Below are 14,744 nucleotides of genomic sequence, written 5' to 3' on the forward strand. Positions count from 1 at the left end.
CTGACTTCAAAAGTTCTTTTATATTATGTTTTACAGTATAGTTCTCACTGACTTCATTTGCGAAACGAAAAGCAGATGTTTTAAATTCAAAAACTTTCTTTACGTACTTGTAATACTCTGCTTCATATTTTAAGTGCTTTTAATTTTTACTAAAAATTAAATTGGTTGTCCCATGTGATGGTTTAACCCACACACATCGACAAAAGCTCAGCTGAACTCATTCTGGGAAGTGAAATGGAAAGAAGCTGTATTTTACAAGCAATAATGGAATGCAATGAATATGTACAACATTATACAGTGTTTACAATATTATACAAGCATTTACAAAAAGAAAACAGCACAGAAATCCTCCTTGGGCAGGAGGATTCTGCCTCGCTCCCCCCCAACCTCTCCCCTCCCCTTTTCCTCTGGTTAATTAGAAGAAAAGAGAAAAGAAGAGATGTTAGAGGGACTTTTAGTTAGCTCAAAGCATTGTTAAGAAGTTAGTATTGCTTATCTCAAGGTTGTAGATAACTCCTTTGTGAAGCAGACACACCAACAGAAAGAGACGGAGTGAGAAAAGAATGTAAGATCCTAAAACTACATCCCACTCATCTGACCAATGAAATTAGTTTAGAATTATCTTTCTTGTTTTCCTTTTTACATCTAACTGTAGATTTGCTTGGAATTTTTTTTAAAGGAACAACCTAAACTGTCACACCATAAAAAAAGCTTATCCTTCAGTTAATGTTGTAATTAATTCCAGCAGCATGTTTGCTCTGGTACCTGAATGAGATGAGAATCCAATGGTAAAAATAATCTATTGTCATCATGTTAAAAATGGTGTTTTCATAGGGATAGAGATGAAAGAAGAATCAAGGTTGCTTAAGCAGCAGTATTTCTTAGTATAAGCTTGGAGGACAACAAAAAATCCTTCTACAAATACATTAATGGCAAGAGGAGGGGCAAGGACAACCTCCACTTCTCCACTCCTTAGTGGACATGGAAGGGAATATAGTTAACTAAAGATGATAAAAAGGCAGAGGTACTTAACACCTACTTTGCCTCAATTTTTAATAGCAGGATAGGTTGTCTTTTGGACAACAGGCCTCCTGAACTGGCAGATGGATTCAGGGAGCAGTATAGTTCCCCTGTAATCTAGGAGGAAGTAGTTAGAGACCTGCTTAGCTGCTTGGATACGTACAAGTCCACAGGACCAGATGGGATCCATCCTAGGGTGCTGAGAGAGCTGGCAGATGAGCTGGCCAAGCCACTCTACGTCATTTTTCAACAGTCCTCGCTCACTGGAGAGGTCCCAATTGACTGGAAGCTGGCCAAGAAAGGCCGGTTGGATGAGCCAGGGAATTACAGACCTGTCAGCCTGACCTCAGTGCCAGGCAAGGTTATGGAACAGGTCATCTTGAGTGCAATCACACAGCACTTACAGGATGGCCAAGGGATCAGGCCCAGCCAGCATGGATTTAGGAAGGGCAGGTCCTGCCTGACCAACCTGATCTCCTTCTATGATCAGGTGAGCCGCCTGGTGGATGTGGGGAAGGCTGTGGATGTAGTCTACCTGGACTTCAGCAAGGCCTTTGAAACTGTCCCGCACAGCAAACTCCTGTCCAAGCTGTCAGCCCATGGCTTGGACAGCAGCACTCTGTGCTGGATTAGGAACTGGCTGGAGGGCCAAGCCCAGAGAGTGGTAGTGAATGATGCCACATCCAGCTGGCAGCCAGTCACTAGTGATTTCCCCCAGGGATCCGTTTTGGGCCCCATCCTGTTCAGTATCTTTATTGATGATCTGGATGATGGGATTGAGTCCATCATCTGTAAATTTGCTGATGACACCAAACTGGGGGCAGGAGTTGGTCTGTTAGAGGGTAGGAGAGCTCTGCAGAGGGACCTTGATAGGCTGGACAGATGGGCAGAGTCCAATAGCATGAGATTAAACACATCTAAGTGCTGGGTTCTGTACATTAGCCACAACAACCCCATGCAGTGCTACAGGCTGAGGTCAGAGTGGCTGGAGAGCAGCCAGGCAGAGAGGGAGCTGGGGGTGCTGGTTGATGGTAGGCTGAACATGAGCCTGCAGTGTGCCCAGGTGGCCAAGAAGGCCAGTGGCATCCTGGCCTGTATCAGGAGCAGGGAAGTCATTGTGCCCCTGTACTCAGCACTGGTTATGCCACACCTTGAGTCCTGTGTCCAGTTCCGGGCCTCTCAGTTTAGGAAAGATGTTGAGTTGCTGGAACGTGTCCAGAGAAGGGCAACAAAGCTGGGGAGGGGTTTGGAGAGGTGGTGGAGTCATTGAAGTGCCACAAGCCCTATGAGGAGAGGCTGAGGGAGCTGGGGTTGCCTAGCCTGGAGAAGAGGAAGCTCACGGCAGACCTTATTGCTGTCTACAACCACCTGAAGGGAGGTCGTAGCCAGGTGGGGGTCAGTCTCTTCTTCCAGGCAACCAGCACACCAGAACAAGAGGACACAGTCTCAAGCTGCACCAGTGGAGGTTTAGGCTGGATGTTAAGCTTCAATGGTCAATCACTCTTTCTATGGAGTGGGCTGTCCAGGGAGGTGGTGGAGTCACCATCACTGGAGGTGTTTAGGAAGAGACTTGATGGGGTGCTTGGTGCCATGGTTTAGTTGATTAGATAGTGTTGGATGATAGGTTTGACTCGATCTCAAAGGTCTCTTCTAACCTGGTTTATTCTATTCTATTCTCCACTTAATAGGTTTGCTGATTTGCCACTGTTAGTTGTTGCTTCTTGATACTAAAATATGGCAAAAAAGCCTCTACATTGTTAATGAAGTGGCACATAGTAAAATTGCATGGCATTCACACATGGCCTTTACATTTTATTGCTGCTTTTTAACGTGGCTAGGGATCGTCACTCTGCATGGATCAAGGTAGATGCGGTTTGCATCAAGAGGTCTGGTTGGCTATTAGTAGGCTTTGCAAATGCCTGTTGACAGGAGAGGCATCCTCCTGATAACTTCCACAAACTCTGGGAGGAAATGTACTCTAGTGGGAATACTTTTCCTTCCCACTTTTTCCATTTTCTGGTTCTGCCTTTACTACTTTTTTCCTTATTAATTTTGAACTCTTCAGTCTGAGTTCCAGCTTATATACAACTGAAAGTGTAATTTAGAATAGATTGTCTTCTCAATTCCATCATTCTTTCCTTCTCACAGTATCTGGTCTCGTTCTATTAAAGCTCTTTTAGGTTCTCATCAGTTTTGTTGCCTACGCTTTCTCAATGACTCTCTTTCCGCTACTTCATCTGCCATCTTCCTTCTAATTTTCTGGTTCACTTTCTGTCTCTTTCTCAGCTAGTCCCAAAATTGTCTGTTTTTCTGTCTGTCCCATTCCAACTTCCATTCTTTAACTGTTACATTTGATGCCCGCATCTCTTGTGGCGTTGTCAAATGCAGTCCTGTGCCTCAAATCTTGTGGGTTTAATTTGCTGTTAGCAACTGAAAAGTTCTATTCTGAGAAATACCTTCTGTCAAATATTTTAGTTTCTGTTTATCCTTTATGCCCTTCTTTCAGCTCTTTTTCAGGAAGTATACTTCAAATGGGAGAGATAGAAGATATATTTCTTTGGCACAAAAGCACCCTTCTGTTCCCCATGTTTACTCATGTGACAGGGATGAGGGGGTCCTTTCCTCTCTGTTTAAACTTTTGCTTAAAAACTTGGTTCAGCCTCACTGTAGTCAAACTTCTTGGTTATGACTTCATAGGATCCTTGTCTTTCAGTCCAAATTCAACCTGTGTCTTTTTAGTTTAAAGGTTTAGTGAATAATTTTATGCAAGTTTTTATTAAGAAATTGAGTTGCAGGTTTGGAAAGCTGTGGAAGAAATGAAACTTTTGTTGTTAAGGCTGTTGAGTTTCTACTGCATTATTCCAGAGACCACAAATGCTAGTTTGTAAGATGTTAAATTATTCTACAGTTGTCTGCAATACAGGACTTTAAAAAAAATTAGTACTAGTAGTAAGTGAAATTGTCTGCATTTGTAGCAAATTTTGTTACAGATTAACTTTAATCCCAACAAAAAGATATATTTCCCAATTTACTGACTTTCAGGCTGAGAGCACTTGTAATGCTTCTCAGCTTTTACTTGTAAACAAAACAAAAATAGACTTCCTAGTCCATATGACTGCTGATGATCTCATAGCAGTCCAAAATTGAATTTTTTATGTGTTTAGCCCATCAGTTGTTTTCTTTTCCTTAGGAGTTCTGAATAATTTGGTGAGATAAAGCCTGGGTGATAGTTGGGGTCTCATCTCCAACACCGCTTCCACCGTTAAAATTACCATATTTACTACTTTGAACAGTGGTCATTAAACTTACTCCTTTGATCTGTGGAAAGAGCTTGAGTTACTACAGTTTAGATACTTTGAGTGTCAGAAGCTATTTTTAAAAATTGCTGTTGATTTTATTGTAATGTGGAAAGCATAAAGGATGTATTCCTTGTTAAGGAGTTTCTTTATGTAGCCATAGAGAGGTATATACATAGCCAGTCTGTCTCTCTGAAGAAGAGAGCAAAGCTACACTGTGAAGTTTCATGCACTTAATAAGCTTTCAGAATTGAATATTGAGCATGATACTATTTCAAGGAGCCCTGGTGTTATAATCAGAGGAAGTAAATTAATTAGAGAATCGTGAGAAGAATGTAATGTTGAGTATGGAAAAAATTACATTATCAGGTGAAAAAATAAAAATTTGCTACAACTAGCTTGATAAGGCCTGAAAACCCTGTGTATTTGCCCATCAGAAAATAGAATTTCCTTGATGTCTGTACCTTTCTTGGCAGAAAATGTCTTTTCCATTGGAGAAAATCAGATGCTTCTTGCTAATGTGTTTGGTTTTCGTATTTACTTGGGGCTTTGTTTGGAGGGGGTGGTGTGTTTGCTTTATTTGCTTATTTTATGAATCTGTGCCTGTGATATACCTAATTGGCACTATTGGTCACATTTTCCTCTTTCCTTTCCTTTGGGTGCTTGATAGGTAGGTTATGGAGGACTAATCCTTATCTCTACTTGAAAAAGAGTGGGAATTTCTTCAGAATACACACAGATTTTATTTTTTTAATAGCATTTCCATTTTAGAGTAAATATGGAGAAATTTCTTTGAAGTTTTCTCTCATCAGAAGATTGCAACTGACTAAGGAGACTCAAAAGTAGCAATAAATATTTGTAACTGTAGGATTAAGTAGTGTATCCAGAAGGGTATACTGAAGGTGAGGTAACAGAATTTTTGCTAGAAATCAGTTTTCATTATGAATAAGGGCTGCAAGGGTTGCTGTTTGCTGTGGGATTTGGTAGTAATCTTTCCATGTAGTTTTCTTGGAGTTTCTCCTAGGCTTACTCTTATGAATGAGTTGAGTATTTGCTAGCCATTTTAACTGCTAGAATGGAACCTTTAATAAGACACTGATTTCTAAAGGTGGTGGAAGTTTAACTGCTGTACACTGCATCAATGTGAATCAGAAAGGAGTGGTTCTTGTTCTCTGTATTTTGCAAATTCTATTCTCTTATTGATTAAATGCAGTGTTTCCCCCATATTTTCTCCAGTTTGTCAGTGACTTAGGTAATTTAAGTCACACAAAAGCATGCTTAAGGGTATAGAGGACTAACTTAACCCTGCTAGATTAGATTGTGGGTTTTGGAGTTACATATTGTTTTGGGTAATACTTGTCACTGTAAATTTTAATTATGTAGAATGAAACTTCAGGTTTGGGAGAGTGTTATTGTGGTAGTTGGTTGAATATGTAAAGCTAAAATGAATAAACAGAAATTATTTATTGGAGATGAGAATAGAAAGGGACCCATAAGTAATTGATTATTGATTTGCCTAATGTTCTAATTACTAAAATAATGATTTGCATCTAATGCTTGGATTTGCACTACTGAAATATTTGGGTTTGGGCTACCACTATAACGGACCTGTGAACTTGATGCACATTTGCTTTTACATGTTAAACTGATGAATGATTGTAATTAAATTTAAATTCATGTACTTCTAAAATGAAAGACATTGTAGATGAAAGCAGACATTTTCTTGGTGGTTCACTGTTCACAAACTCAATGTATTAAATGTCTTTCCAGTCTCATTGGTATCTTTGATTCTCATAGAAAAGAGAATTTACAGGAATCCTTGATTACAAACCTCCTCTTTCTGCTGTTAAAGAGAAACTGAACATTTAGAGAAATAATGAGCTTGCACTTCTGTGGTTAAACACTCTTGTTGTGTGCACCTTTAAAATTTTTTTCACAGATCTTGAACAGAAAGTGGTAGAATGTAACTAAATCACTATTGGGTATTAAAAGGAAAATAATGATAGTTCTAAACAATCCCATTGGAAAGGAAATGGACTTAATCTGGTAATGTAAATAATTTCTCTCTTCTTCTCTCACTTCTTTGCTCTGGGAGAGATACTAACTTGCTTCTGCTTCACCTTGTCTACATTGTTTTGGCTAAGTCTAATGTCTCTCTGTTCCTTTCTTTTGTCCCTTTTGTGTACAGGGAGGGAGTAAGGGGAGGAGAAGCTATTAGCTTCCTCTGGTCTTTGACCAGAGGGGTCCTTGTGCTGTCCATTAATTGTAAATATCTGTAAATATTGTAAATACTCTGTATTTTGTACATATTCATTGCATTTCATTGTAGATTTAGTTTTGCTTGTAAATACAGCTTTTGTTTGCTTCCAACTGAGCTGGTCTGGCAAATTTAGTGTTGGGGGAAGAATTTTCAACCCACCACATTGTGAAATTGTGGTAGAATAGGTGTATAGTGCAACACATACCAAAAATTCATCTTCATATGGCACATAGGTTCCATTGGTCTGGATTGTAATTGTAGTGTTGTTCTAGTAATGCCTTCGTATGTGATACTGATTTCATGTTGCTGAATATACCTTCTTTCTTTGATAATGTCTGATAAGTCTGTTGCCCTTCTGATTTATGTAGTAAGTGTGGTGAAGAGTTAGACCTATAACAAGCACTGGTGCCTGTTAATAGGGCAGTAAAACTCTCATTTGTTCAAGTTAACCTTTGAATATAATATGTTTATAAATATCTAAAGGGTGCGTGTCAAGAAGGGATCAGTCTCTTTTCAGTGGTGCCCCATGATAGGAAACTAGAACACAGGAGGGGCTCCACCTTAACACGAGAAAAAAAAATGTTTGCTGTGAGGGTTACAGAGCACTGGAACAGGCTGCCAGGAGAGGTCATGGAGTCTCATCTGGAGACATTCAAAACCCACCTGGATGAGTTCCCCTGGTGATGTGCTTTGGCAAGGGTGTTGGACTAGATGATCTCCAAAGGTCCCTTCCAATCCCTATTGCTGTATGACTCTACGAACTCTATGAATCCCTGCTGTAGGCAAGATGGAGAAGAGGCATTTTTTGTTTACTGGTGAGTGGTTAGAGTCCCTTTAAAGCAGTGTCATTTAGGAATTTAGAACAGAAGACAAAACTGCTACAGGCTCTTCATTCTACCCATCAGTTCTGCTGTCACCTCACTTAAGTTTCCTTTTGTGCCACCAGGTCCTCATTGCTACCATTACTGGTCATTGCTCTGTGCTTCCCTTAGCAAAATTTCTCTCCTGCTCACTTCTCAGCCTATCCTCAGTGCTCCTTTCCCCACTCCCCTTTAATTTTTGTGAAGTTCTCAGTCTTTCCTGAGAATGGGAAACTATTGCCATCATAAACCTGTCTAATAACAGCACCACAGCATCCTCTAGTGGCATACTTGGTTTGTTGAACTTCTGACAAAAGTAGGGCTCTTCAGGTAGACACTGCTGCTGACTGACAGTAAAACACTTAAATGTCTTTTGAAGATTGGCGGTGGCCTGCAAATACTACCTGTGCACTAAATGCAACTAGGGACTTTTCAGCCTCTGTAACACCAGAAGCCAAATTGTGGTTAATACAAGCGTTGATTTTCCTGCTGTTCTTTCTAAATGTATGCAGTCTGTGTCCTGTGTTGATTATTTTTTCTCAGAACTGTTTTGTCTGGAACCATCAAGGAATTACTGCATCAAGAGTTTCCTATCCAAAATTTAATAGTCTTTTTTTAAATTACTTCTACTGTGAGCTTTCTCAAAGGAAATGTGAATGTCATCCTATAGCTTTGTCATTTAAGAGCTCTATATTATGATCTTTAAAAATACAGTGAAAATCTCAAGGTGTTTCTTTACAATGCCTTTTTTCTGATTAAAGTGGCTTAACATGCTCTCTGCCACCTCTGCTGCTTTTTGCTATAATGTTAACTTCTGTAGTAGGCAGGGTACACAGAAAATGGGGTAGTGACGGGTGTCTGGTTTTAATTAAAAGGATGTTCAGCTTTATGTTAAAATAGTGCATGTATGCTGTAAGACCTCAGTTGGGACACAAAATAGAAAAGTAAGTATAACTGATTTTCTGCTTGCTTTTTACAAATACAGTATTTATGAAATCAAGTTATTAACATTTAGCAAATACTATGCCATAAACAGATCTGTGACAAAATGTAGCAGCAGAGATTCCTTTGTGTGTCTTACACCTTTAACAATAAAAAGGCTATCTGTGTTTGTGAATCTAATAAAAGTCACTTTATTTAACAGGCTGGACTGATTGAAGCCAATGGAGAGCTTAAGGTGTTCATAGACCAAAACCTAAGTCCTGGAAAAGGTAAGAACACAATTTTGAGTAAGACGAGATTGATTGGGTTTTTTGCGTTGTTACGGATGTTACTGACTTTAAACAGCTTGCTTAGCATATTTTTTTAAAGCTTTTCTTAAGCAATATCTTAATCAGCAAGCAGATTATAGATTTTTCTATGGTTTATAATGGTATTTGAACTGTGTGAAGTTCAGTGGTGGTTTGTCATCCTATGTGTGATATTCTCATTAGTGTAGTTTGTGTTTTAAGTGTAAAGGATGGTCTAAAACATATTTGGGGGGGGGCGGCTATGTTTTTGCAAATGGGAACAATGCAGGAGTGTGAAAGTTTGAAGTGAGTTTTGACAGTTTTTGTCATTGTGAATCCATACAAGTGCAAAGCTGTCTGAAAGATTATTTTGAACAGAACTATTTTGGATTTCTGTGTCTATGGTAGTAGAGTGTAATTGAGCAGTTTAATAAAACACAGTCTGTAGACTTGGACTTGATACCTAAACTCAAAAACTAAGCGTGTGTAAATGTTTGAGGAGTTAGGAACTGCACTTCGCAGTTAACATTGTTCCGGGGGGGAAAAAGAGATTCACCAAGTTCCAGTTGCCTGCAGTTCCATACAGCTATGTCATATATCCTCTTCTAGAAGATGATTATGCTATATATGAAAATTAGTTTTTTGTCTCCTGTGTTCTTATGGGAAGTCTGTTTCCATAGTGAGGCAGTAGAACTATTCTCTGATTTCTAGTTAAGGATATTCTTGCCACTTTGTACATTTTGCTGGTGACATTTTTCAGCTTGTTTCCTCCAGTATGCTTATTCAACTATTACTTATAAAGAGTAGGTACCTTAGTAGTCTTTAGTTTTAGCCATTTGTTTCCTAGAATCCTCATCAGATGAGCTCTGTCCTCTGTATGTTCCTTATCATCACTGTTTGATTGCTTCATCAAATGGAACGTGAGTCACCAGAGTAGTGTATATGCCTCCAAATGAAGCATCAGCCATATTTGTACAGAGTTGTCATTAATTTGTGTGTCATGTTTTATTCACAGGCATCTCACAGTAGACTTTGGTGAAATGGCTATTTTGCTTTGGCATTGCTTCCAAACGATAGTAATTTGATTTAATCTGGTGTGTGACAGATGGTGTGCTTTGATAGACTGCGTACTGAGTAGGGTGAAATTTATTAGGACACAGTCACCTACTTCTTGTCTCATAAACCTCACTGCTGACAAATCTATTGACTTTATGCATTACAGTAGTACTCTCAGATTAACCTGTAGTCCAGTTCAGGTGAAATCCGTTAGTATTATTGCTCTAGCCTTTCATATACTGTTTCAGGAAACTCATATTAATTTTCATAGACTGCAGAAATTCTAACTTCTGTCCCCACCAGTTTTTCTAGGTGCATCACATATTTCATTGGGAAATTTGCTAGGCTGTCTTTGATATTCACTTGTCTAAAATAGAGATTGTTATACAAAAAGAGGCTGTAATCCACCTATGATACATTTTTTGCTGGAGAAGGCACTAAGAGAGGAATAACTGACACTCTTTAACTGGTCTGGGTGTATATTTGTAAGCACAATCACATACCTCTGAACAAAAAAAAGTGTGTAGGTAGATGCCTGATCCTTAACAGCTATACTATTTTCCATCCCCCTGTGGGCAGTAAAACTGACATTTCTGTCAGGGGTAGATACCAGGGATGTTTCACATCCATGAGGGCATCTGTGTCTAGGCTCCCTTACAGTCAGTGGAGAGCTAGTCAAAACCAGGCTGTGCAGTCTAGACAGCAAGAATTCGAAACATGAATCTTCCTTCGTTACATAGTTGTGGAAGTAGAACAGGGCAAAACAGAGGGTATTTCATTGCTTGTAGAATTTCTAAAAGTCAAGTGATCAAAGACTTTATTATAAGCTTACAGCTCCTCCAGTTTGAAAGTCCAGCTCCATTATCAGTGTATGCAATCATTAAAATAGAAGCAAACTAAGCTAACCTCAGTTAATTTCCTCACCTCATTTCTTTTAGGGGAGTTTTGTAAAGTTACGGATAGCAAATAAATTCTTAATATTGAGAAGAAACAACTGTTTCTCTTGGCTTGTTTGTTTTGTATTTCTTGTCTCTAACTTGTCTGTTTTATATGCAATCACAATGAGAGCTTAAAATATTTTGTTGAAGTATCAGATACGTATCAGAATTTATTTACTAATGTAGTTGCCACTTTTTAACAAATTTCTAGGGGATTGTGTAGTCTTTGAATGTTAGAATCTTAAATGTAACTGCTATGCACAAAAGTATTATATGCTTTCTAAAAGCAGCTAGGTGCATTACATGCCCTTATATGAAAAATTACAGTCCTGTTCTCTAGCTAAGTTTGCACAAAATTGCTTTTAGTTTCACAGAGCAGAGGATTCAGTCCACAGCAATAGATAAAAACAGAGTGTAATATTTCTGCTGCCTTGTGGAAAGCTGTATGCTGTAGTTCTGCGGATGAATTGAAGAGGCTCAGGAAGGAATCTTCCTATTCTCTGATGGACATAATTTTTAAAATCCCCATCATCATGTGGTGGTTTTTATTTGTTTGCTTTTCCTCCTTAGTGTTTGGGGTGGTTGTGTTGTTTGTTGATTTATTTTTTAATCTGCTGGGTCATAAGGCCATGCTTGCAAAAAGTTATCGGCAGACTGACACTTCAGTTGTATCAGCCCAGTTTGATCTAGGGCCATATTGATTCCCAAATTGTGTAAAGATTTTTTTTTCCTAATAATTTTTTTTCTTGATGAAAATGTGTTTTTTGACAAATACCTTTACTATTTGAGTATTTGCCATTCCTTGGATGAGAAAACTTAAGTGAATAGGGCTTTCAGTATGTTTCGCTCTAGGATGGTTCTGTTGGAAGGACATGATATATGACATTCACATCGTAGTGCAGCTTTGGGTTAAGTTGTTTGTGGTGTGGTAAGGTTCAAGTGGCACAGATTCCCAGATTTGCTCTATAGTGGTTTGATCTGGTACAAGTGCAGCCATGAAAGGTTTGTTACACTTGGTAATCAGGAAGGTGTTTTTCTGCTATAACCCTGTTCAAGTGAGGAGTGACAATATAATGTGCAGAGTGTCTGAGGAGGGAGATTGTTGTTTCAGGAAATCCTGAACAGTACCAGATGCTGGTAACTTTGCTGGTGACTGCTACTGAGTTAATATGCACAGCAAATGGTAATTCAGGAGTCCTCTTGCAGATAAAGTCCAATTAAGACACTTGGGTTCATATACACTACTTGCCCTGTGCTGTTTTATTTACTGTCAACTTCAATTGTGACATTGTGGAGCAATGCAAAATCCCATTTAAAGTAGTTGTAAGTTTCCTTGTCTCATTCTTAAACATCCAATTGCCTTTGCTGGTTTTTTTTTTTACCTCTAAAACTGCAGTTGCTGGGAATGTCATGACATAAGGCCCTTTCCTTTGCTTGTTTCTCTGTGTTCAGGAATGGCCTTGGTAGAAATTGTGCCTCCATTAATCCAAGTAAACCCTGAAATTTTAACTAGAAGCAACATTGATGAATATTGCAATGGTCAAATGGGGAGGGGGGGGTGGAATTAATGGCACCCAAATTGTGATTTGTATCTCTATCTCTTTTCTGTTAATAATGACAAGTATTCTGGGGTTGCTGGTTGACAGCAGCCTGCCCTGGAAGCCAAGAGGGCAAACTGCACTCTGGGGTGCATCAAACACACCATAATAAGCTGGCTGACAGAGGTGATTGTCCTGTTGTATTCAGCATTGGTGCAGCCTCAACCTTGACTACTGTGTGTGGTTCAGGGCCCTACAGTTTAAGAAGGAAGCGAAGGTCCATGAATGCTTCCAGAGGAGAGTAACAAAGATGGCTAAAGAATGTAAGGCATATCCTCTGAGGAGTGGCTGAGGTCTCTGGGCTTGTCTAGTTTGGAGGAAAGAGACTGAGGGACTAACCACATTGCTCTCTACAACTTCCTAAGGAGGGGAAATGGAAAGGAGATGCCAATCTCTTCTCCTTGGAATCCAGTGATAGGACTTACAGGAATTGTTCAAAGCTGCACCAGGGGTGATTTGGACTGGACATGAGAAACCATTTCTTATTGAAAGTGTATTCAAACCTTGTTAACAGGCTTTCTGGAGAGGTGCTCAGTGCCCCAAGCCTGTCAGTGTTTGAGGCATTTGGACAATGCTCTTAACAATGTGTTTTAACTTCTGGTGAGCCTTGAAGCAGTCAAGCAGTTGGGCTAGATTATCACTGTAGGTCCCTTCCTACTGAAAATACTCTATTCTAAATTGCTTTATCAAAGACAGAATGAGAGCAGTTTAGTTGTGGACTAAAATCCAAAAGCAGCTGTTTGCTTCTTTTGCATGCCTTGGTTATGAGAGAAGAGTAATCTCATTTGGATATTCTAGTTATTATTTTAGTTTGTTTCCATTCTGGGATTTAAAAAAAAAATAGATTTTGCTAATTCCTGACTTCATTTTGATATCCACCTGGCTAATTGCTTAAACCTGAAATTGCTAATTTTCAAGTCGATTGAGTGATAATTATAATCAGAATTAGTTTTGAGCATTAGGAAATACATACAGGGGTTAGAAGGATGGAAAGAATTTTTAATAGATGTTGAACCAGTAAAACTTTCTCAAAAGTTTGTGCCTTCTAAAACTTACTTGTCCATGAATTTTAGAGACTTAGTAATTTTGCTGTTCTGGGAGGCTGCATCTTGAAGAAAATGCCTATATTCTGGTCCTTGCTATTTACAAATTAGTGCTCATATTTAGGTCTTGAATAGAATTGTTCTAATCCTGCCCCTTGTTTGTGAAGAGATCTGGGTAAAAGAAATGATCTGCTTCAGCTGAGTTCAAGAGAAAAGGTGTCTAATGGTATTAGAGCTCTTAAATCAATTTTTAAATTACTTATGAAATTTGGATCTTCTGTCGTGCCAGTAGGTGGCATTATTGGTACAGAATCAGAAAATACTTGTAAAAGATGTCTTCAGTTCCTTTCACCTCTTACACTTTAAAGTTTTACTTTTTATGCGCATAAAGAACTTCATTGTCCTTCTAGATCTGATATTTAAAAAAGTTAAATATGTGAATTTTAAAATTTATTTAGACTACTGCATTTCAACACTGCCTAACTAACTGTAAGATTGTCTTGTTAGCTTTATTTCTATGACAAGAAACTTGCAATGTAATGTTTTTGCTAAATTAGTTTGAAAGATCAAACTCCTGGCTTGTTGGTAGTGACTGGAATTGTTCCTCTGGAACAGAAGCAGGGATCTATTTCGGAACCTGTGATTCATTCTTTAGGAATCATATGTGTGTGTGTGTGTGTGTATGAAAACATTGATTTTAAAATGCAGCTGAGGTAAATCCAAACAATTATTATTATCTAAAGTTAGTTATCTGAAGTCAAGAATTGAGGCCTGGAAATAAAACGGTTGCTGCAAATAGAAATGTTCTTTTTAAAGTCTGAAAAGGCTTTTAAATAACTCTAAAGGTCGACCACACAGTTTATTTCAACACAGACTTGGAAAGACGGGTTTGTAATACCTAAAGTATTATTAATCATATCTAAGGATGTTAAGAATCACCTAAAAGTCTTGAGTTGAGGTAAGAAATTACTTAAGAAATTAGTAGTACTGCGCACTATGGAAGATAACACCTTTATAAAAGTGTTCAGAATTGCTCTGTAAGCATGTTTACTGTCTTAACAGGATGGTGTGTCTTGCTCAATAAGCAGAGGTATTTTTGACTTGGCACCCAAGTAGAGACATCTTAGAGTATGTCTATACCCTCAAAGAGAGTTCACTATTTTCTGAAAATGTAACTATGAATCATAAAATATCTGAGGTGTTTGCAGGAAAGATGTTGAAAACTGCAAAACTTCAACTTCACAGGAATGGTATCTGTCTTTTGCAGATCTAAGTATACTCTGTACATATTCTCCCTGTATAGGTGATCTAATAATCTAAAACTAGTTGAGTTAATGCTTTTGTGGTAAGGAATGTTTTTCTTTGAAAGTGAGGTGGACTTGATAAAAGGCACTTTAAATTGCACCTTTAAGCTAGTGCTTTAATTATAGCTGTCTCTTCAAGA

General features: G+C 38.5%; 1 protein-coding gene across 4 annotated transcripts in view; it reads left to right on the forward strand.

The window, feature by feature from the left end:
* The window catches only part of TFDP1 (transcription factor Dp-1), a 50,943-nt gene that overhangs the window by 9,112 nt on the left and 27,087 nt on the right, over positions 1-14,744 (forward strand). For all 4 annotated transcript variants that reach the window (XM_068137169.1, XM_068137195.1, XM_068137186.1 and 1 more), the window contains exon 3: positions 8,581-8,647. In XM_068137169.1, coding sequence (XP_067993270.1) covers positions 8,581-8,647 — 67 coding nt within the window. The remainder of the gene's footprint in view (positions 1-8,580; positions 8,648-14,744) is intronic.

The sequence above is a fragment of the Melanerpes formicivorus genome, unplaced genomic scaffold (assembly GCF_026170545.1).
Source record: "Melanerpes formicivorus ecotype bairdi unplaced genomic scaffold, bMelFor1.0.p_v2 SCAF_1, whole genome shotgun sequence".
NCBI classification, from domain to species: domain Eukaryota; kingdom Metazoa; phylum Chordata; class Aves; order Piciformes; family Picidae; genus Melanerpes; species Melanerpes formicivorus.